At 33.0% G+C, this 25,087-nt stretch overlaps 2 protein-coding genes across 4 annotated transcripts in view; one reads left to right on the forward strand and one right to left on the reverse strand.

Annotated features, from left to right (window-relative positions):
- Positions 1-415: 415 nt before the first annotated feature.
- On the reverse strand, positions 416-20,281 carry LOC106059170 (estradiol 17-beta-dehydrogenase 8-like). Of its 3 annotated transcripts, none has more exons than XM_013216729.2 (8): positions 19,881-20,281; positions 13,743-13,862; positions 13,356-13,546; positions 10,233-10,328; positions 3,607-3,692; positions 2,206-2,333; positions 2,036-2,110; positions 416-1,635 (listed from the first exon to the last, which is right to left on the reverse strand). In XM_013216729.2, exons 1-8 carry the CDS (start codon positions 19,924-19,926, stop codon positions 1,619-1,621), a joined length of 759 nt encoding a protein of 252 aa, XP_013072183.1. In that variant the 5' UTR covers positions 19,927-20,281; the 3' UTR covers positions 416-1,618. The 3 variants fall into 3 exon arrangements, with proteins under 3 accessions (XP_013072183.1, XP_013072181.2, XP_055895888.1); XM_013216727.2 differs by lacking the exon at positions 19,881-20,281 and adding an exon at positions 14,812-15,311; XM_056039913.1 differs by lacking the exons at positions 416-1,635; positions 19,881-20,281 and adding an exon at positions 14,812-15,315 and having other exon boundaries at positions 2,031-2,110.
- Positions 20,282-20,423: 142 nt separating this feature from the next.
- LOC106059171 (uncharacterized) overlaps positions 20,424-25,087 on the forward strand; it is a 40,400-nt gene continuing 35,736 nt past the window's right edge. Inside the window, exon 1 of the mRNA XM_013216730.2 lies at positions 20,424-20,441. The gene's annotated coding sequence lies outside the window, so the exon portion shown is untranslated. The remainder of the gene's footprint in view (positions 20,442-25,087) is intronic.

Genomic DNA, 25,087 nt, shown 5'->3' on the forward strand with positions numbered 1-25,087 from the left:
TCTGAAAGCGAAAAATCTAATTTTTTAGATCACTTATGCAAGCAGTTTTTTTATAAAAATACACCACTTTTACAACTACTCACTATTAATAGTAAGAAACACTTGTGGCTCTTTATTAGGGGAGACAGGCATTAACCTATTTCTAACACATTTAGGCGAATGGTTGTAGATTTTTTGTCAAATTTTTTTTTATATATATTTGTATTGCTATGTTATGTAAGTTCTGTTATACTAAATCTATATTTACGCAAAAAAAAATGTTTATTATTTTTTTAAAGAGAAAAAATCTATTCAGTATGCATATAAGTCAGACATAATTTAAAACAACAATTAATAAGTAGTTTTTCATATTATCACGAGAACTGCAGTACTGCAACGGAACTATAGAACACATAACCAAAGAAAAACAAAAAAATTTTTTTTTCAACGGAAATGTTTTATTCTTGAGGAAAAATAAGATTGGCCCTTAACAAAACAATTAGATCAATTAGATATACATTATAAGACATCAGTTAGGCCAGGTTCACATCTAAATTCACATTCACTTTCATCTATCCTTTGGTCTGCTGGACCGCTGGGGCACCACACAAGATCTGTGAACCTTTTTTTCTCCATTATTTTCTGTCAATTATCTTAGATAGAATTTCATTCTGCCTTTTTACCTGCCTGGGTGGACCACTTCGGGGGCTGATTTTCAGTTTGTGTTTCAACACAAACTGTTTGTAACCTTATTTATGTACATTTTAAAAGCTTTTCAAACATCCTTTAGATTTTAATGATTTTAATTTCAAGTAACAAATACCTTCATGTAAAACCAAGCAAAAAAAGTACAGCTTATTCTGACGAGCTAGGTGTGTAGTAATAACTAGACCTAAATCTGTATAACAGAGCTTGGTGTGTAGCATTAACTAGACCTAAGCCTGAATAACAGAGCTTGGTGTGTAGCATTAACTAGACCTAAACCTGTATAACAGAGCTTGGTGTGTAGTATTAACTAGACCTAAACCTGTATAACAGAGCTTGGTGTGTAGCATTAACTAGACCTAAACCTGTATAACAGAGCTTGGTGTGTAGTATTAACTAGACCTAAACCTGTATAACAGAGCTTGGTGTGTAGCATTAACTAGACCTAAACCTGTATAACAGAGCTTGGTGTGTAGCATTAACTAGACATAAACCTGTATAACAGAGCTTGGTGTGTAGCATTAACTAGACCTAAACCTGTATAACAGATAGTAGTGAGAAGAGTACTTCAGATCACAGTTTAATGTATTACAAGAATGTCAAGTAATAGTTGAAGTATTTTCTTTGAAGTTGGAAATTTAGAACATACTTTTTTTTATTTTTCTAAAACACTTACAATACACATAACTTGCATTATATTAAAATATATCACATACCAGTATGTTATTTTCAATAAAAACTAAGATAGGACTAATAGCATTTTCTTAAAATAAAGGCAATTCTTATCGTAAGTAGAAAAAAAAATATAATTTAATTTTTTAAATACATTAAAACCTTAGCAAAACATATGTAGATAGTCTTTTTACATCCAAAACACAGACACAGCATACTTTTGACTAAACTGTTTAGTATGCCCTGATATTGTCATCAAGATTTAAAAGTTTAATCCTCCTGAAACAAACAAAAATATATTAAAAAATTGGTACAACCTATGCCACTTTATTGTTGTCTATTTATGAATTCCAACTGGATGATAACTATTATATTTTTATATTATCTTATATAAAGATTATATAAACATGAAATAATCTTGAGGTTTTTTAATTTTATTTTTTTTTAATGCTTTTAAAATTTTGGAATGAAAAAAAATAATTTAGAATTTTTAATATTAAAATTATAAATAGTCTGGTTTTAATAGTTATTTTGTAACTTGTACAGGTTTATTGTCCTGTTTGTATTTAGTGAGTAGAGGAGTTGAATCCTTGATGGATTTAAGGGCATGTCAAGGCCTACAGTGAGCCGATGTGCCAAATAATCATAATCACAAATATAGACTTCATGATATACTAACCAGTGACTTCAATTGCTTCGCCAGTGATATAACTACTTTTTGGTGATACCAAGAAAGCACAGACTTCAGCTATTTCTATAAAAAAAAAATAGAAAAACATTTTTATAGATTTAAGTTATTTAGGTGTATTGATTAAGTTTTTGTATTCAGTTACAAACTAAAATCTTGACCTTGAGGTTGTCCAGTTCTTTTTAATGGAATCAAAGCTGTTATCATCTGCATTATATTTTCTGGTACTTTCTCTGTCATAGGTGTTTCAATAAATCCAGGTAGAATGGCATTGACACGAATGTTATATCTAACAAATAAAGAAAACAAAACATTTTCAGCTGATTATATTACCAAAAGTATAATTAAGGGTTAGAGATAGTAAGTAATTTGGGGTGGAGGGGGGGGGGGGGGGCAATTGCATTTACCACCCCCTGCTGGATCCATCAGTGTTATTATAAGACACCAACCACAAAAATAGACACAAAAACTCTTTTGTTCCTTTGGAAATTAATTTGTTGAACAATATGTAAATTACTTGTAAATTTCGCGTGTTATGTTAAAGAGAAACTGGGGTATGAACGTATATCTGTATATCTTGTGTGCTATTATACAAATGTTTTTCCTAATTATCTGGTGTTTTTTGTAATGCACAAATGTCAAACAAATTTCCTCATGGATAATAAAGATTATTATTATTATCAACATACTTTTAATTGACAATAGAAGGGGGGGGGGGGGTAGTTGTTTGAACACCGAAACATAATGTGATAATATATTTAGAGTGCCTTTGAAACAATTACTGAATACTCAAATAATATTATGATGCTGGAACTAGGAATCACTGTAATAATATACACACTTTATAAATGTACACTACAATGAAATGAAACACTTTTACTAATGTCCTTCAAGCTCTCAAACTAACCATGCAGCCCTTTCAATACTTTTACCACCTCCTAGCTGCCTTTGATTGTTTTGGAATCAACCAATCTCCTTTCCCGTGGGTGGAATTTCTCAACCACTCCTTTTTTGGTAAAGAATTTCAGTCATCAACATGCTGCCATGACCTTGTGATGCAAACATTCAACCAATGAAATAAAACTAATTTGTCCTTCAAAATGGCCTTGCACACTTCTGTTCCGTGACCTCCCTCCCACTTTCTTTTTGTTTGCTATTTGATATTTACTAAGGATTTTTAGACTCATGAATTTTAGAAAGAGGGGGCAACACAACATTATAAAGTTACTTCATTAGATAAGCTACAAATTATTTTATTCTGTCTGGAATCCTTCAACTAAGCGTTAAATGATCAGAAACACAATTTAATGAAAGCACATTCCATATAAAATGACAAACATTTGTAAGAACACAATGGATCCTATTAAATATGAAATAATTTGCATAAACTACCCAAAAAAAAAACAACAACAAAAAAAAAACAAATTAACATTACAAGATAATATTCAAATCTTTAATAAACATAAAGTAAAAATATTTTTACAATTAGCATGAATGTGCACCCAAATACTGGTAATGTTATGATGAATTTCAATTGATTTCATGTTGATAAACAAACTCACCTGGCTAATTCTTTGGCAGCTGATTTTGTAAACCCAATGACACCTGCTTTAGAGGCAGCATAGTTCGTCTGAGCAACATTTCCATTCTTTAATAATTCATAAACAATAACAACAATGAATTAAAATATAGTACACTATTGCTGTTCTTTAATAGTGAATTCAAAATGTATTACAATATTACCATTTTTTCATAGAGAATTAAAACTTTCGTACAATACTAGCTTTAAACCCTCCAGCTACGCCTGTTGATTTGTTCCTAGCTTATATGTATCATTTATTTTGTCTCTCCATTTTTTCTCTTGAAAGGCCCACAATACTTACCTCTGACCCATGAATTCTACTATCTTACACTGAATTGGTATAGGCTGTTCAATAATACCCCCCCCCCCCCCAACATGTAGGCCCTCCCCCCAATCTCTACTTGAAAAAAAAAATCAATTACTGACTTTTCTTTGGCTTTTCAATTCTTTATTTAAATATTTGATACGCTCTAAGAGGCTTTTTGGCCGGAGCCATTTTTTTTCTTTTTTACATTTTCCCATTGAACACTCACACAATATTTTGGCCAACCCCTCCCCCTTCTTTTAAAAATAAACGGGAAATAGTAAAATATTTGATAGGTGATAGGTTCTATGTAATTTTTTGTCTGGAACCTTTTTTTTTTGCACCCTTGATAGAATAATGCTTTCTAACATAGACTATTCCATGCAATTTTAAATCTGTTCCAGAGAATTCCATTATCTTTTTCTTCCTTCCGAAGTACACACGCAAAATGGTCATTTTGGTTTTATATATTTGTACACACAAACACATGCATTCAGGCAGCTATTGACTGTTTAGGAAAAAAAAAAAAGAAAATATGCTATTAAAAGGCAGAAGTCTATTTTTTTTTTATGCTATTAAACATTCGTAATTATACCATATAAGCTATATTTATTTTAATTAATAGTAGACATATTTTACCCGCGACTCGCGGGTCTTTATTTGCGTATTACTGTCGATATAGTCACTGAGAGTGTTTTTAAAACATTTAAACGAAATAATAATGTAATAAATAAAGCGAATGTGTAAATGTAAAAATAGTATGAATGAAGTCATCAAATCAAAATAGCTAATCTACTTAAATCCATTTTTTCAAATTAAAACATTTGCTTGTAGGCCCGGGGACACGACAATTCGTTCACTGACATTTCGTTCACCGACAAATCGTTCACGACTTTTCGTTCACGCGACTATTCGTTCACCAGACATTTCGTTCACCCGACAATTCGTTCACGCGACTATTCGCTCACAGACAACTTGTTCACCGACAACTTGTTCACCAACAGTTGGTTCACGACAAATCGTTCACGCGACAAATCGTTCACTAACAATTCGTTCACAGACAAATCGTTCACTGGATATTTCCAAAAACAAAAAATTGCTAGAGATCGGGCCTGATCCGAAATTCTTTGTAAATTTTTGTTTGTTTGTTGTTAATATTTTGTTAACGAGGACAGTATGTGATACAAAATTATACTTAAAAAAAAAAGAGATCTTACAAGCAAGCTGAAACATTTAAATGGGACCTCACTTTACTATAGGTAACATTTTTACTTTCAACATGTAGGCCTTCTTTTACACTCATGTCCATCATGTAGTCTTGTTCGACCTACCCATATTTGCTTATCTTCTTAATAGCGGTCCAGATGTTTAATTAACATACCCATTTTTATTGATATCATTTTAACAAAAACAAATTTTATCTTATATAATACAGACGTTTCTTCAAAAAAGAAGATGATTACGTCCTACGCGTCATGCATTCTGCCAAGTCACTGGTTTTCCTGGCTAGCTCAGACATACTAGTATTTTATCCACAATCCTTTCAGTGTTTTTACGAGAGATAATTTAGCTTTTTAACAATGGTACTAGATTTGGTACAATATATATGGTTTCACTGTTCAACTCTGAACGTCACATACTAGATACAGATCTAAGGTTAATACTTATCAATTAAGACATCTAAGAAAAAAACAACTAATTACAAATACAACACTAGGAAATATTTTGTTTCCCTATCAAAAAATTATAATTTATCGCAATACAACAAAATAAAATTGTTTCAATAAATTTGTCATTGAAGTCCAAGCAATCAAATTAGTCTACCAATGGGTGGTCACATATAGAAACAAGTTAACTAAAATAAAAATAAAATAGAACTTTTAAACTTGATGGAAAGTACTATACTAGTGTCTAGTAGATATTTTCAATGTTAACAGATTGAACATGTGTATAGCAGACCTGCCTACCGTTACGCAAAATGCGTATTCGTTACGCAAAATCTCCCAAAAATGACCGCCAGTACGCAAATACGCATTTCACCCGTCGCGTTACGCATTTCGTATGCTTTTTTTTTTCTCCTCTCTAGACTAGCTTACAAGCGGTCACGGAGGTCACGCTAAGCCCACCTGTGGGGAGAGGGGCGAAACAGAAAAGGTGGGGTGAACACAATGTGCCCAGATCTATACGTTGATTGGTACTTAATAGCAATTAGATGTCTATAGAAATGAAGAACGCGTGAGTGAGGGAGTGGCGGGCCGGTACCAGGTTGGTACCGTCAGTTAGCTGATACACCAACGTGACTTTTTTTTTTGTAAGTTCATGAGTAGAAATTAATTATGTTGGTGCATTCCAGATTCTCGTATTCATTTGTATAGAAAAAAAATCGAAGAGCTATCGATTCAAAACACATTGAGTGACATTGTAGATATCTAGTCTAGATCTAGATCTGGATTCTAGATCTAGAATCTAGATAACTTGTTATACAGGGATAGATCTAGCTCGAGTCTAGCTAGTCATTACGTTATGATTCTCTACATTACCCTACAAACTAGTTATAGATCTAGATCTAGTATGATTTAGATTGACTAGATCTAGATCGATAACATTTACTACCATCTAGTCTAGATCTAGACTAGATTCTTAGTCTTAGTATAGAATAGGTCAAGTATGAAGGTAGGCCTACGAAAGTTTGGATCTAGCGGATCCACGCCACGGCATCGGTAACACTTTTGAGCCCAGATCTAGAGTAGATTATATTCATTATATAGACATAGATCCAGATCTAGTCTAGAAATCAACTCTATTGATCTAGATTTAGATTGTAGATCTAATCATGACATCTAATATTATATATATATATATATATATATATATATATATATATATATATATATATATATATATATATATATACCGTATATATATAGATATATATGACAAAATAGAGGATCACGTAAGTGTTACGCATTCTGGTGCCAAAATACGCATTTTGACCGTAAGTGTTACGCATTTGGACTTTTTTTGGTAGGCAGGTCTGGTATAGGCAATGTCCAATAAAGTTGTATGACTTCCAGAGGAGCCAGTCTGTCTAGCACTCCACTAGGTGTTAACTAGAGTATCTAGATGAATGGGTAGATTCCCGGTAGATGAAAAAAAGAGGGGGGTGTAAAGGTATATTAAAGGTGAAAGTAAAAATGTTACCTATAGTAAAGTGAGGGCCCGTTTAAATTTTTCAGCTAGCTTGTAAGATCTCTTTTTTTATTTTTTTTTATTTTAAGTATAATTTTTATCACATACTGTCCTCATTAACAAAATATTAACAACAACAACAACGAAATTAAATAAACTCGGATTTGACCTGATCTCTAGAAATTTTTTTGCATTTGGAAATAATAGCTATAAAAGTTTTAATGTAAATAAATTAAACACGCGACGAGAATATATAATATTAACAATATGTTACTATACAGTGAACGATTTGTCTGTGAACAATTTGTCCGTGCCGTGAACGAATAGTCGCGTGAACGATTTGTCATGAACCAACTGTCGGTGAACAAGTTGTCTGTGAGCGAATAGTCCGTGAGCGAATAGTCGCGTGAACGAATTGTCGGGTGAACGAAATGTCTGGTGAACGAATAGTCGCGTGAACGAAAAGTCGTGAACGATTTGTCGGTGAACGAAATGTCAGTGAACGAATTGTCGTGGAACTGTAAAAATAGTATGAATGAAGTCATCAAATCAAAATAGCTAATCTACTTAAATCCATTTTTTCAAATTAAAACATTTGCTTGTAGGCCCACATATATTTGATTAAAATTTGAAATGAATATAGACTTAATTTTGTATGTTCATGTGTTAAAGTAAAAAGTAGACCTTGAGGTAGACATAGATCTAGATCTAGACTAATCTAAAGTTAAAAATTGGCTTTTATAGAGTTCATTCTGTGCTGCGTGAAGGCTTTGCTCTGCGCATGAGTGAACTCTTTTCAAGAATGAATATAGGCCTATCTCAACATGGCTACGCAGCTTTAGCGAACAGCGAACGAATGTATTAAAAATATATATGCTTTAGAAAAACAAATTTGAATGTTAATTTGATTAAAATATGAAATGAATGGACTATGATTATAGTATGTTCATGTGTTAAAGCAGTGATGCCCAAAATACGGCCCGCGGGCCACATCCGGCCCACCGAATCGTCGGCACAAAAAAAAAGGTTGAAAAAATGTATCTTTATTTACGTTTGGGCCCTCATTTTTTCTCCATTGGATTGGTATTATGATCTTTAACATGTGTGTGTTTATGAATTGGAACTCTGAATGTAGAATCTACCAGGAAAAGTGAACGTGTCTGTACTTTTTTTTGTTGAACATGATAATAAGCAAACATATTTATTGTATATTGTATAAAGAAAATGTGGTTGTTTAATAAAACAACAACATAAAAACGGCATTATTAAATAAATCTGGCGGCATTCTTGGTTTGAGTCGCAAATAAAAAAGTGTTAAACTACGCCTAGAGGTTGGAGGATCCATGGGAAAAAGAGACCATAAAATGAGTCGGTGGTTAAGCTACCTACAATGGTACTCACATTTTAATCAGAGAAATAAAGCTATTTTCTGACACGTAACAAAGAGATAATTGTCAAATAACTTATTAATTAAGTATTAAATCCACAAGTTTCTACCAAAATAGTTTCAGAACAATTTCATTTCGTTTTTGTAACTTTTTGGCCATGTGGCTCGCTAGACGAGTGTCGGAAATTAAAACGGCCCACTGGTCGAATTAGGTTGGGCATCTAATGAAAGAATGTGCATCAGGATATCCAAATTCGCAGATATAAATAACAAATTAATGTAAAAATGCTTTTGAAACACAAATTTGAAGGTTAATTTTATTAAATAATGAAATCAATAAACTATAATAGTATATTTTGTATTTTCATGTGTCAAAAAAAAACAACTATAAGTGCAAAGTTTAGTTCTTAAAATTATATATAGATCTAAATCCTTTCGATCTTTTCTCATGTCAACATTGTAAACATGGCCTAGATCCATAAAATACTATAGCTGTAATAGAGTTGGTCTTTTTTTTTTTTTTTCTTTGAGGATCTTAAGTTTGTTTTAGGGCCACAATACATAGACTATGGTCTAAGTTGGTACCCAAGGAACATTTCTGCCAAGTTTTATCAAGATTGGTCAAGCGGTTTTTATTTCTATACGGGTACATACATACATACGTCAAACAATCTGCTTTATATAATAGATTATGTAGCTATTTTGGGGAAATACTAAAAATTAAATACAAAAGAAAGCTTGAGATATTTGCAACTCCACCATAGGACAGTGCCAAGCCCTGTAGAAAAGCCACTAGCTACAGAAACACTAAACAGCCAATCAACAGAAGTCATGACCCTGGGAGAAGATGGACCTCCAGCTGGAAGGTTTATGGTGCATGTCAGTGAAAGCCGGAGTAACCTGGAGACCATACCAGGACAACCACTACAACCATCGATACATGGAATGTCCGGACAATGTATGAGACTGGGAAGACAGCCCAAGTGGCAGCTGAGGTGAAACAGTACAATCAAATACACAAGGCAATGTAGATATCACCAGATTTATCAACAGAAACAAAAAAAACACGTCTGTATTGTGAAGATCTCTTCAGGATAAACATGTCAGATGAGGAGCAGATGTTGCTTCAGATCATCATCTTCTGTGCACTCGAGTGAAACTGAAGCTGAAGAAGACTTGGACAAGTGGGCCCAGCCAACACCAACACTACAATACTATTGCGCTGAAAGACTGCACAAAACAGGAAGAGATCAAAGTCACCCTATCTAACAAGTTCCATCTCCTAGAAGAGGAGACAGCATAACAGACGTGGAAGAAAGTGAAAGAAACAGTCACGCCAAGAAGTACTGGGTCCCAAGACATACACCCAGAAGGAGTGGATTTAAACAGAAACTCTTCAGAAGAGAATGAAAGAAGAAGGCACGAACAACAGTAAAACAAGAGTAGCAAAAGGATAGCTTCGGTTCCATGATAATTTGTTCACCAACAATTTATTCACACGACTATTCAATCACTTGACATATCGCTAACCGACAACTTGTTCAGAGACAATTTGTTCATCGACAAATCGTTAACTGGATAGTAACATATTGTTTAATCTGTATACATTAAAACATTTTGTAGTGAGCAAGTTGTCAGTGAGTGATATGGCGGCTGATATTTGTTAAAAAAAAGGCATATAATTTTTTCAACATATTCCTATCCCATTGACCACAGAAAGATTCACCTTTCCAACAATACTTGATATATTCACAATAGATCCATTTTCTATTCTGGCTTTTTGCATAGCTCGTCCAACTGCTTGATTTATTAGAAATGTTCCCTTAAAAGTAAAAAAAAAATTTAATTAAGCACTGATGCAAACCTCTAAAGCAAAGATCAATAAAAGTATTTATAATAATAATAATCATCATCTTTATTATCTGTGAGGAAATTTGTTTTACAATTGTGTATTAAATATATAAAAATACATTATTAAAGCAAACAATGTGTACAATAGCACACAAAATATATGTTCATATCTCTACATATCTCTGTTGCTTATTCTGTTTTGAAATAGGTAACTTTCAAAATATGGTGGAGATAGCAGAAATGGAAAATAGAATAAGTTTAATTTTATACTTTGATTTGCATGTTTAGTTCATGTCTCATTACCGTACAGTAGGGTACTTAAAACATGACATAAAATACTTCTGCATGATTATTAATTTCTCTCATTTGTCCCTTGACTTTTATTATTGAGGTGCTGTGACAGTTGGCGTAACCAAATCCCTCCTTTTTTCTGTCAGCAGCTGTTCTTAGCATGATATCAAAAGTGAGGCTGGTTCATTCTTTTACATTGTCCAGCCACTTTTACATTGTCTAGCCACTTTGACATTGTCCAGCCACTTTTACATTGTCTAGCCACTTTTACATTGTCTAGCCACTTTTTCTTAAGACAACCCTCTTGTCATGCTCCTTCCACTGCATCTTGAAGGTAGACTTTAGACATTGAGTTATGTCTCACACTGTGATCATGCCATCTGAACTTTCAGCTCTTCACAGTATTGAGGAGTTCCTCCTTTTTGCCAGCCAGAGTGTTGACTTGTAACAGTACAAACTCATTTATTTTATTTTCTTGGTACCTGATACCCTACATTTTTCTGTAGCATTTACTTTCAGAGGCTTGAATTCATCTTTCAGCCAGCCTCAGCATTCATTGTCCAACTTTCACAACCATATAAAAGTAGAGAGACCACTAGTGAAGAATACAATTTTAATTTTACCAGGAAGCTGATGTTTCTCTTCCAGATTTTCCACAGTTTGCTCATGGCAAATTTTTTTTTTTAAGGTTACGCAAGCTTTTTAAAAAATCTTTTATTGACCCTAAATGAGTCAATTTCTAATGTTTGGCCATTCAAATGTATGTCATACTATTCAAATGTATGCAATATTTCGTACTATCTCAACCATAAACTAGTATTTTGCTGTTAATCAGACAATCCGTTTCTAATGTTTAATTTCATATAGTTTTTTCCTTTTAAACTTTTACTTAACACTCAAACAATATTGTTATGCCAGAGATACAAATGTAAACTATTTATTAAAAACTGAGATTCTTTTAATATAACTACAAAGCTTTTATTCTGGAACAAGGAATCACTTTAATAATATACACACTTTATAAATGTACAATGCAGTTGAATTAATCACTTTTACTGCCGCCATTTTCAGGTCCCCCAAACTACCAATGCATCTCTTTAAATACTTTTTACCATCTCCATCCTCTTGTCTTTTGGAATCAACCAATCTCCCTTCGCACACATGGAATTTCTCAACCACTCCTTTTCAGTCATGAACATGCTGCCATGACCTTGTGATGCAAATATTCAACCAATGAAAGAAATAATACTTTGTTATTCAAAATGGCTTTTTCAGGCTTCCATCCCCTGAACTCTTTTGCATTTTGAATGTAATAAAAAATGCGCACAAAAATATTAAATTACTGTCATATATTATGCTATATGCAAAACTAATAAAATTGTTTCGTTAAATTTACAAAACTCAAAATATAAAAAAAATGTTTCCTTACACTTTCATAATTCATAATTCTAAATATTTTACACATCCAATATGACAAAACTTAATGGTACTGAAAAATACATGTCATCTAAACACATTACATGTGAAAACAGAATATCTAAATATTAACTTATTTTCCCACATTTGTTATATAAAAAATTTAAAATGCAGTATTACTCATTTTTGAAGCAAAGGTCTTTTTACCAAATAATAAATAATTGTACTACATAATAATTTAAGTAAATCTTGAAACAGGTATACAGTCCTAGTAAATTAGCAACTTTCTTCTTCCTAGGTATTTGAAACAGTCCTAGTATATTTCTGACTTTTTCTTGGGTATTTGATAGTTCAAAATATGTTAAATATTATTGATCTTTGGTTTCAGGGAGTTTCGTCCAACTCTGTATTTTAAAAATGTCACTTCTGGGTTTTCAACGTACTTTCAACTTAGTGAACATCTCTCAGCTCAGGAATATGTTTTACCCATGTTTAATGCAACACACAATTACTGTCTTCATAAAACATACTTTCGCTTTGCCCAAACAAGAACTGTCCAAAACCGACACTCAAACTTTTCTTGGACTACTGTTGACATTGGGAAATGATTGGAGCAGACAACACAAATTTAGAATCTTCAATGATGCAATCATTTATGTCTTTCTGAAGCAAATCTATTTTGTGCAAAGGTAGAGGATATGAATGTGGTTTGGCAAGCATGTCACTTCTTAAGTTGATTGCAATGTTTGTAACTGTTGAAATGCCAAGTACATCATTAAACATCTTAACATATTAGTTATGTATCTGTGATATGTCTATCTTTCTTTGTGTTGCATTATCCATTGTGATGTCTCTCACAGTTTCAGTTAGCTTTATGGTAAGACAAGGTCACTCATATCTGACATGTCAATTTTATCTTTTTCTGTTATAACTGCTAGGACTTGTTCAGTGTTTTTTAGACTTGCAGTGGTGTCGGTGTCATCATTGTATTTCTGTAACATGTTAATGTGAAATACTTTTTTCTTGTTGTTAATTTCAATTTCATAATCAACATCAGTAATGTTTCTAATGACAGTAACTGGTCCTTGCCACTTGAACAGCTTTTTTTATTTTAATGTTTTGTATTTGATTTCTCTGGTACCTACCATATCTGAGAGGGCATTCCCCTATCCTCCACCAGGAAGGCACTCAATGGGAGAACCACAACTCCACAATTGAAAAAATTAGAATTAAAAAAAAAATAACTTTATAAAAATGCATAAATTTAATTTAAGAGAAAACTTATGCTCACTTTTAAATTAACATTGATAACTTCATCAAAACTTTGTTCATCTAATTTAAGTAGAAAGTTGTCTCTGGTAATACCAGCAGCATGTACAGCAATACAGGGGACAGATTTAAATCTCTTTTCTATATTCTCTAGCAGATTTGTTACTTCTGTAGATGATGATACATTTATTTCAAAGGCTTCATGCAGAGAAGCTGTTACAAACAAGTAAAACATATTCATAAGTCAAATAAACAAAATTCATCAAAACAAAAAAATGCTGGCTGGCATAATAATAACATTTTTTTTTTCATCAATGAATGGATATTTTTAAAAAAGTAAATGATTTTTTAAAATCAAATTAATGAAACAAATGTATCATTTGCAAAGTACATGATTTTGACTGCTTACAATTTGGTAAAGATAGAACTGTTTCTTGAGCACTTGACTTGTTTATGTCTGTTACAGCCACTCTGGCCCCTTCTCTAGCAAGAACAGAGCAAACAGCTTTTCCAATGCCACTACCACCACCTGGCAATATAATAAGACTGCTTTATATTTTGGTGACTGCAAAAAAAGAGGCTTTTGATCTGAATTTTAGAATGCCTGTGAGTTAATCCTGTCAAGGAGGATCCTAGCCTTGGATTGAAGATGCTATGGAAGTATCCTAAGTAGCACCTACAAAGACTGCACCACAAATGATGAAATCCGAAACAGGATAACAATGGCAATGAGGCCCCATGGTAACCTGCTGACTACTGTTAAAAAAAAAAAGGTAAACTAAAACAGTATTGTAAAGATTCCAACAACAATAAATAATCACAAAGATAACATTGAGACAATGATCTTCAATTTCATCTTGATCTCGACTGACCTTCAGTTCTACACCATGAATACCATACATGATTTACATATCAGCACATCTTCCTTTTTTTCTTTTAAAAACTAAATGTCCAAAAAGAGAAAAATTAACTTCTATATATCAAAACAAAACAGTTATAACTTCCTAATTTAAGTGCATAATAAATGATAGCACTGCAAGACAACTGCTAACTAGCATGACTTCTAATTCTCACAGTATCACCTACTTTTTAGTTCATTTTTTACTTTTGTTCCTCTATTGTAATATAGCACTAATTTGTCTGTTTTACAAGTGTCTGTTCAGATACAAATGTTGAACAAGGAAGACTTAACACTTTTATAGGCAGATCAGTAAGCAGTCTCCAGCCCATCAATAGTAGGAAGTCTTCTACACATCAACAGTAGGCACTTAAACTATTTTCTAATGGCATACAAATAAAAGACATCCTCTCCACTTATTTCATATTTTTAAATTAAGTCCACTTTCTGCCAGAACACTACTGCCCAAATTTTATTCGGCCTACAGGCCATTTTAATTTCTGAAATCGTGTCGCAGGTCACATCACAAAAAATGAAATAAGACAATAAACCATTATTACAAACGCATAGGCCTACTTACAATAAATAATGTGAAATTGGAGTTTATCCCAAACCACCTTCTGAATATGAAGCTGCATAGATGAAACCAAGTCGGAGCATTGAATCTAGATGTTTGCATGTTAGGTGATTAGGTTTTATCACTGGGAAAGTTTGTTCAAACAAATAAGTGCTATTAAAAATTGTTTATTTCCCTTAAGCTGGTTTTTTGAGATTTGAAAAAGTTTCTGCAACACAGCATAGAAATCAAATGTCTGAATCACTTGAAAATTGTCAAGCAGGGATGTCTGGCTTTGTAAGTCAATCAGTTCCAGTAGCAGTTTTGTCAGGACACATCAGGCTTAAATGGATTTTCGAAAAGATGTATTTCATTCATCAAATCACGAAATACCACAAATCTTTCACTGAAATATTGTTTGTGAGAATACACATGCAAAATCAACTTCTCTTTCTCTTGTTTGGTGTTGAGTTAATTGAGATATAACATGATGTCACATAAAATCGACAAAATCTACAACCATGAAGGGTGATTAAGTTGAGGAATCTGCTTTGATTTTTTAAATGTCATGCAGACCTGCCTACCGTTACGCAAAATGCGTATTCGTTACGCAAAATCTCCCAAAAATGACCGCCAGTACGCAAATACGCTTTTAACCCGTCGCGTTACGCATTTCGTATCCTTTTTTTTTTCTCCTCTCTAGACTAGCTTACAAGCGGTCAAGGAGGTCACGCTAAGCCCGCCTGTGGGGAGAGAGGGGAAACAGAAAAGGTGGGGTGAACACAATGTGTCCAGATCTATACGTTGATTGGTTCTAAATAGCAATTAGATGTCTAGAAATGAAGAACGCGAGAGTGAGGGAGTGGCGGGTTGGTACCAGGTTGGTACCGTCAGTTAGCTGAAACACCAACGTGACTTTTTTTTTTGTGTAAGTTCATTAGTAGAAATTAGTTTTAGTATGATTTAAAATTTAGATTGACTAGATCTAGATCGATAACTACCATATAGTCTAGATCTAGGCTAGAGTCTTAGTATAGAATAGACCTACGGTCTACGTTTGTAGCGGATCCACGTCATCTGTAATACTCTTGAGCCTAGATCTAGAGTAGATTATATTCATTATATTATAGACATTAAGTCTTAGGTCTTAGACATAGTTCCAGATCTAGTCTAGATATCATCTCTAATGATCTAGATTTAGATCGTAGATCTAATCATGACATCTAATATTATATATATATATATATATATATATATATATATATATATATATATATATATATATATATATATATATGACAAAATAGTGGATTGCGTAAGTGTTACGCATTCTGGTGCCAAAATACGCATTTTGACCGTAAGTGTTACGCATTTGGACTTTTTTTGGTAGGCAGGTCTGGTCATGGCTAAAATCAAAAAGCCGTTTTAGCACCTTTATTTGGCTTAACCAGCGCACTTCATATTTGGACTGCTACAAATCTTTAATGAAAGCTGGAAATCAGAAAAAAAAAACCCAAACATCTGGAAAAAAGCCATCATGATCCCTAGACTATAGCATGGCAAACACAGAAATAATCCTATCAGCCTCACTAGCTGTAACAGTACATGCAAACCTATGATAAGAATAACAGGCTCACTTGGATCCTTGAGTCAAATAATCTACTTACTGTAGCCCAGACTGGCTTTAGAAAAGGAAGATCAAATAGCCTACATCACAAAAGAGACATAAGACAGCTTTCAAGAAAAGAATCTAACAATGATTGTGTGGATTAACTTGGAAAAAGCATTTGACAAAGTCTGGGAACAAGACCTCTTACTCGAGCTAATCCACCACCACATATCCCACAGAATGTAAAACTGGATAAAGGAATATCTAAACAATTAAAAAGCTTTAGTTTGCATGCCAAGGCAAAGAAGTCACACAGGGGGTATAACAAAATGGTGTCCCCCAATAAGGCGTCTTGTCCCCAACACTCTTCTTCATATTCATAAATGATCTTAACCAAAACCTACCAAGAAAAATTAAAAGCAGAATGTATGCAGATGACCTCACCTTAATTAGCACAGAATATTATGTAGGAACATCAAAATTTTTATTACAAGATGCTCTCGATTAACTCAATAAATGGTCCAAAAATTGCATTATGTCCATCAACACAAAAAAGACAATACCGGTATATACCATCTTCTTGCTGTCAACAAAGCAACAAAAAATTAACATATATAAGATAAGGAAGCTTTAGAAAAAAATTACAGTCCTACATATTTTGGAGTTCTATGACCTGATATTAACTGGGAAAAAGCAAAAAGAAAAAATGCAGAGTAAAGGAATCCAGAGACTAAACCTTATGAAAAAATTAGCCGGCACAGACTGGGGAGCGAATCACAACAATCTGAAAAAGACCTATACCAGTTACACAAGACCTGTTCTAGAATATGGTGCCACAGTGTGGGGCTCAGCAATAGCATAAAAGAGCTATGGAGGAAACAGCTGCTCTGGTCTCTCTGGATAAAATAAGAGAAATAAAATACTTTCCCAATTCACTAAAATGGAAACCTTGGAGAGACACCCACTCAAAACTAAAATCCACAAAACTGGCACTAAAAACCATCTAAAAAGGACTAATTTAATACAGGAATTTCTAAACCTAAAAAGAACACAACTTGAAAAAATAAATCTGGAATCCACAAAACACAATGAATCTCCACCTTGGAACCAAAGCCCTCTTCCTAATATAAGAGACCATATTGAAAATATAACCCTAAAAATCTGACTACATTCCAACAGAGCTTAAGAAAATAGTGAACTAGAACTAATTTCTACATACTCATTACCCTAACAATCAGTGGCTCTGTTATCTATGTACTTCTACATTTGTTGTTTTGATACTTCATATAATACTAATCAACAGGATCAGAATTTACAAGGATGGTTCATCTCATAAAGCCATCACAAATGGAGGAGCTAGAATATTCATTGAATGGCCAAATGGATAAAAACTAGAAAAATTAATTGCAGATAATTTAATACAAAATAAAGGTGTTTAATTTATGACACTATTAAATTAATTATATTTATAATATATAATATTACTTTGACTTTTTAAATGATAAATTATTAATTTATTTAGAAATCACTTTATTTTTAATTAGTGAAAAGAATAGGTCAATCAGATTTTTAAGTGTTAATTAAGTGTTGGTCAATGAGATTGTTAAAGGGAAACTCCGATAGTTTTTCAAATTTTAGTTATTGACATATTTAAATTCTGCGTAAAAAGTTGTAATAGTAAAAATTATATCATTTTTTATTTAAATGCTCGGAAAATTTTATATTTAATAAATTAGACAGAAAATTCTCCACGCCCCCCAAAAAACGGGGTTCTGCGAGATGTTTTTAGTTTTTAAAAACGTGACGTCACGAGGGTGCTGGCTAAATATAGATCTAGACCTATATAACCGATAAACTCTCTAGACTCTAGTCTAGATCTAGACCTATCGGATCGCATTTATTGTTACGCTTCACAGCTAGATCTAGTCTCCACGTTGATTTATAATCGGTCATTGTTTATAAACCTCTATTTCTACTTGAAGAAAATTAAATATTGTTCTTCAGCTTGTTGCAGTAGTTCCAATCACAAAGATAAAATCAGCAAGTATGCTGATACAGAAATTAGTGTCTCTTTTCATTTGTTTCCAAGAGATGAAGTTTTAAAGGGAAAATGGGGAAAATTTATTCGCCTGAAGAGCAAATATTTTACAAAGGCATTAGCTAATTCCTGTTTATGCTCAAACCATTTTGAGAGAAGCTGTTTCAGCAACTTCATTGCTGTGGAAATGGGATTTAAAAAAAAAATTGAAGTTAATACCAGGTGCAGTACCAACAATACATTGGATTTCCAGGCCAAAGAATTCAATTAATGATACTACTGAGACATTTTAAACAACTGAAGTTCATAAATATAAATGAAATCAGATTTGTGAGCTAGAAATTTACTACGAATACTAGATCTACTATTAAATTTCTTATTTAATAAGTAGATCTATCGTCTACGAAACTCAATTCCAACTTTTTAACTTTTGACCTTGGGGGTGTGTCTCGCCGGCTGAGCCAGCGTCAAGCTCTCTCATCACTTTTTCCATGTCAACCAATGTTAGGTCGAAACAGCACACAAAAATCATAATTTTTTTACGGTCAAACATACAGTCATAATTTATACACCATTAGAAATTTCTTTTAAAGTATTTTAATGATGTAATAACGAAAAATTTTTTTTATCAAAGATAATTTCTTTTTCGCCTCCCTATCAATGAGTATCAATAGGATTTGAGTGCACCGTCGTGACGTCACACAGAAATTCAGTGAAAATCTGACTGTTTTGGATGCGCAGAAAAATTATGTCACAAAAACATCAATTACTAAGTTATTCTTGCAAATAAAAAAAAAAGAATAATATATTCATTATCTATAAATCAAAACACATATTATATCAAAAATTGTCAAAACCATCGGAGTTACCCTTTAAGTGTTAATTAATTTAAGACTCTAAGTGTCGGTCAATGAGATAGTTAAGTGTTTATTAAGTGACAGTTTTGAGAAACATATAGAATCTAGATCTAACAATTAACATACAGAGGGTAGATCTATCAAAAATTGAAAATAGCAATATAATTGGCAATATTGAAGAAGCAATCTAGACCTAGAGTAGAGTGTCCTAGAGTCTAGAATAGTCTAGAGTCTAGATCTATACTATATTGTATATATTATACTTTTGTGTTTTGTCATTATAGTATTTATAGTTATAGGGATATAGGTTAGGCTGGCTAGGCCAGGCCTATGCCTATACTAATACTTATACAAATATTATATATATAGATCTATGTCTATGTCCTAGTTCTATATAGATCTTATGTCTATTATGAGAATCATAGACAGTTGAGTTCATATGATTTATAATGATACGGTCCAAAGGTTAAAAATAATAGATAATATAGTCTAATATAATATTATTTATATAATATATTATTTATATTCTTTTTTTTTTCTAAAATAATATAGAAAAAATAGATCTAAATTAACTAAATATTATTCTTACCTGTAACTAAAGCTAAACGACCTACCAAAAGACCGGTTGATGCCATTGTTCTATATAGATCTAGATTTAGTCTAGATTCTATTCAATTTATTGTAGACTATATGATGAAGACCCTCGTCAAGTTAAATAGATAAATAAAACATAGCTGTCTGATTTTTGAACCTTATTTATGTTGACATATGACCTTTGTTGAATTAGCCAATCAAAACCGTAGTAAAATATAGGGATTCCACGTTGTTTTATTTGCGATGCAAAAGCAAAAATTTAATTTAGTTTAGATTTACTGTATGTAGACTGTAGAGTCTATCAATCTAGATTCTAGATCTAGATCTAGACATATAATCTAGATCTACTTGATCTAGCGCTAGTGTAACTCACTGTAAGTGTGTCATTTTGATAGATATTGAATCCTAGATTTTAATCTTTTATTTTTAGAGATCCACTCAGTCAGTTTGAGAGTATTTTGTGTCTCTAGACTCTAGAGATCTAGATTCTAGATCTAGATTAGATTGACTTGACTTGTTAAAGTTGTTACTTCATGATTAAATCAACTTCATACTTGTAATCTTCAATCTTCTTTTAATTATCTAAATAAATTAATCTAAATTGACTAATGGCAATTCTAGTTTATAATGTCTAGATCTATATTCTAGATTTTATATGATATCTAAAGTAAAAGTCGCTTAAAAAAAGATTTTTTTCTAAAATTAAAAATATTAACGTTACTAGATTGTCTAGATCTACTACAGTAACTTACGTTTATCGAACAAGTTAAGCTCAGTCGCCGACATTTTTTATGTTTGAATTTGTGTATCTCCGTAAAAATTAGACCTAGAAAAAAACTGATTGTATCTATGAACTCCTCATCCATTTTTCTTATAATGTAGATATGTTTTATTCTATTACTACTCATAGTTAAAATTATATTAGATGTTAAAGTGGGTCAGGTCGATATTTTCTAGAGCTTAAATTATCGAACATTTTTCTAGCGTTATCGAACATCTTAAGAAACTATCGAACACATGAGAAGAATGGTGTTTTAAAAGTGTTATAACCTTAAAATTTGGTTATTAATATCATTTTCTTTTGACGCAATGTCAAGACAGAGAGGTCTTAGTCATTTTCACACTTTAAATACCGCCCATCTAGTTAAAAAATGACCTCACAGAGTCACACTCAATTCCAACCAGTGCTGTATTTTGTTAAGACTTGAAAAGGTCATAAGTCAAGTTAGCCTAAGTCCCTAAGTTTTGCCTAAGGCTAAGAATCTATGGTAGATATATGGTAAATATGGGGCCCTTTATTATTATTTGTCAGTGCTATATATTTCTTGTGGCCTAAGCTATGAGCTGTATAAGCTTGTATATAATGTTGCCCAAGCCACTGGAGAACACAACTGTATATATCTGGTTGTGTGTTGTGTAAAAAAAAAATTGCGTCGACGACTCTATGACTACGTATTAAATGCTCTTGATGTTGGTGACCTAATTGGCGCCTTGATCGTTGATACCTGTCAATTAATAATTGGCTCCTCCCACTTTCCCCGCAATAATGTTCTCACTAAGTAGCAATGTTTTCGTACTGTGTTGATGTGCGCAATCATTCAAACATTGGAGAATTATGTCTTATCCATGTCGTTGACATTTTTTTTTCCGTACTCAAGTGTCTAAAATGTTCAGTGATGTGTATCTAGATGATCATAATTGTTTGTCACATGACTTCACAAGCCCTCCTTCCCCCCCCCCCCTTCCCCTTCCGAACAATATTTGAAATTATAGACATAATTATAGACAGAGATTGTCAATTTAATTATCGTATGCAATAGTGTAATAAAAAAAGGAAATCTTTTTTAAAATATATGTACATATTTATTTACTTTATTTTTTAAAGTTACAACAAAAGAACCAGTGATGACTTTCAAAATATAATTTACACAATCAGTAAATACACAGCATATATATGTATTTACATATATGTGTACATGTATATATATATATATGTCATATATCTATGTGTGAGTTTATGTAATTTTCATTATTTCAATTGATGAGAATAAAAACATACAAAAGATGTGTAGTTAGTAGATTATTTTAAACATACACAGTAATATGGATATAAAATTATCATGTATATTTACGACTGATAACGAGTAGTGTGTAAGGAACCTCTAAGTTCAGTGCAAATAGGTATGATCGGGGCTACAATAGTTACACACAAATTTAAATTTTTTCAACTGTTTTTTTGTCAAATTTTTGGCATTTTGTGTGCAAATGGTATGCCACCACGAGTCACACCTCTCACAGAGAACCTAGAGGTCCCCTTGGTCCATTGTATTACAGCCCAAACATTTTTCATTTGTGAATAATTCAACATTGTCCACCTCAATGCTCTTTGATAGTTCCATCTCCTTTGACTTTCTAGAATCTGGATTCTCAACCACATCACTATTTTTTTTTGTAAAGTTGACCGATTTTTTCTTTCCTCTTTTTTTTGCTTCTTCTTCCTTTTTTTTCGCTTCTTCTTCCTTTTTTTTCGCTTTTTCGATCTTTTTGTGTTCTTGAAAAAGTCTTGTTTTCTCATCAAGTTCTTCTCTTATTCTCTTATTTTCTTCTCTCTTGTGTTTTCTGTCAATTTTTGACTTTTCTATTTCATCCTTTTCTATCATCTTCCTTTTGAGAGAAGCTCGGAATTCCTCTCCACTGATTATATTGGGTAAGGTTGGGGTTGTTCTATTTCTAAGTCTGCCTCTTCCCTTTCCACTAAAACTGGGTAATTTGAATATATTATCATGTGTCAAAATGGCTTTAGGTGGTGCAGATTCTGGTTCTTGAAATGCCCGATCTATACTAAGAGTTAAAGCTTCAAATTTCTTAATTTTTTTTTCATATACTGATTCATTAAATTTCTCCTTTTGGGGGCTTGATATCCTTGAAAAAAACATTGACAATTCAGTTTTTGTCATTTCATTGAAAATAAAGTATGCATATTCTTTAAGTGAAGCTATTTTTCCAACATTTAACTTAACAGGGTTGGAGATAGGGACTTCAGAAATATTAGCGGCTTCATTCTCATAAAATTGTGTACATGGCGATTCATATTCTGTTGACTTTCTTTGCGACAGTGTTTCCGATTCAACTGGTACAAGAGAGTAGATATTTAATGAAGATTCATTCATATCAAATTCCGTAGATTCAGGTTCTGCTGCTTTTTGTTGCGATGGGATTTCCGATTCAACTGGTACAAGAGAGTAGATATTTAATGAAGATTCATTCATATCAAATTCCGTAGATTCAGGTTCTGTTGATTTTTGTTGCGATGGGGTTTCCGATACATTTGGCACAAGGGAGTAGATATTTAATGAAGATTCATTCATGTCAAATTCCGTATATTCAGGTTCTGTAGATTCAGGCCTACATTGCGATGGTGCTTCTGAGACATCTGGCACAATGGCTTCATCATATGAAAAAGATCTGCTAGGCCACATTTTTTGGGAACTTATAATCATGTCTGGGTTAAAAGGGAAAATACCGGCAGCCCTGAAGCTGCTAGAGGCTATTTCTGGTGTGGCCGCTTTGTACCAAGCTGGCTTTAAAACTCCAGAAAAAGATTCTAAATTAACTCCTGCACCAGTAACTGATATATGTTTACTGACAGCTTTCTGCCAGGCTGACTTTACTGAGCTGAAAAATGCCTGATCAAGGGGTTGAATGATATGGCTGGCATGAGGAAGAAGGCAGTACAAGATGATATTGTTGTCATGGCATATTGTAGAGGTTTCCAAAAGGGATGTATGACTTGCATGCCCATCAACGAGAAGCAAGATGGGCTTAGTGAGGTGATTTGTAGAGGGGATGAAAACGTCTCTCAACCATGTAAAAAAAACAGCTGCTGTCATCCAGCCTTTATCTGATAGCTGAATTAATGCTTCTGGAAATGCATCAAGTAGGTTGTGTTTGGGCACCCGTTTGTAGGGATAAATCAGTAATGGTGGCATGTACTCACCTGCCGCACTACAGCATGCCAATACAGTGACCTGTTTTTTAGTGTTAGCTGTTATGTTGTATACATTTTTGCTGCCTTTACATGCTATAACCTGCCTGCTTTTGACATCAAAACCAAAGCCAGTTTCGTCTGCATTGAAGATGCGACTAGGGCTTGTAAATATTGTTGGGTCTATTGATTCAATGGTTTGTCGGAAATCCATAAACCATTTTTCTATAGCTTTTGGTGTGACTACAGCTCTTTCTTTTGAGAGGGGCATGGGTGTTCTTGAAGAAATTTCGGGATGTCGGGAGAAAAATCCATTTAACCATTGTGTACTTGGCAAAGGTACCTTATCCAGATCTTGACTTTCTATAGTCTTATTTCACACAGCAATGATGGCCCTTGCAGTCTCCCTAACCTCAACACGAGTTTTTCCAAAGCCTCGTTGTGCCATTTCGATTAGCCATCGCGCTAATCGTTTCTCTTCACCTATGGTTAAAAGTGATCGTTTGGGAACTAAAGGCTGTTTTCCTTTTATTTTGTCATGAAGAGTGGTCAGAGGTATGTTGTGAAATTTAGATGCTTTTTTCAGTGACATGTTATTAAATTTAATATCTACAATGGCAGCATTCAATACTTCAATATCATGCAGAATCCTGATGCCTTTATTTTTCTTTGAAGGCATAGTACCAATCCAATAGCCAATATATAGGCCTACGTGAGTAGTAGTGACAAGTCTAAAAAAAAAAAAAAAAAAAAAAATTTAAAGTTGTAATTCACAATTTGATCCGTATCTTTTAAATTAAAGATTCATTATTTTTTAATAAGTTGGGATTTTTTTTTCTAAAAATAGTATGTTCGATAACTTCAGTTACGTTAAAATGTCCATTAGAATCCAACACCCTGCCAAAAACCCTCTAATTAATATTCATGGGGTCAATGAACGCCATTTTGAATAGAACACACATGTGTCCCCATCTATCTAGATGCCTAATAATCAAATTTCATGTTGATAAGACAGTATTCAGCATTAAAAATAGCACTAAGCCGAACATAAGCTCCTTCTTCCCAAAAGGTCAAAAAATGTAAGTTTACATACCTATGAACTTTGTTATGAACTTGCACTTTGCTATTATTAGAAAATCAACCAGACACACGAAGAAAGTAAACGAAAATGGCGCATGCGCAGTACCAATGTAGTCTTTTTGCTGTAATCTTCAAAA

This window comes from Biomphalaria glabrata, chromosome 9, assembly GCF_947242115.1.
Source record: "Biomphalaria glabrata chromosome 9, xgBioGlab47.1, whole genome shotgun sequence".
In the NCBI taxonomy this organism is placed as follows: Eukaryota; Metazoa; Mollusca; class Gastropoda; family Planorbidae; genus Biomphalaria; species Biomphalaria glabrata.

Bases quoted from the DNA above. Each gene is read 5' to 3' on its own strand.
- LOC106059170 (XM_013216727.2), bottom strand. From the start codon at position 14,869: ATGCAGCTTCATATTCAGAAGGTGGTTTGGGATAAACTCCAATTTCAC. The intron at 10,329-13,355 runs GTGAGCATAAGT...TTTACTTTTAAG, and splicing joins TTATCAATGTTAATTTAAAA to GGAACATTTCTAATAAATCA. The intron at 3,693-10,232 runs GTGAATCTTTCT...GAATTATTAAAG, and splicing joins TATCAAGTATTGTTGGAAAG to AATGGAAATGTTGCTCAGAC.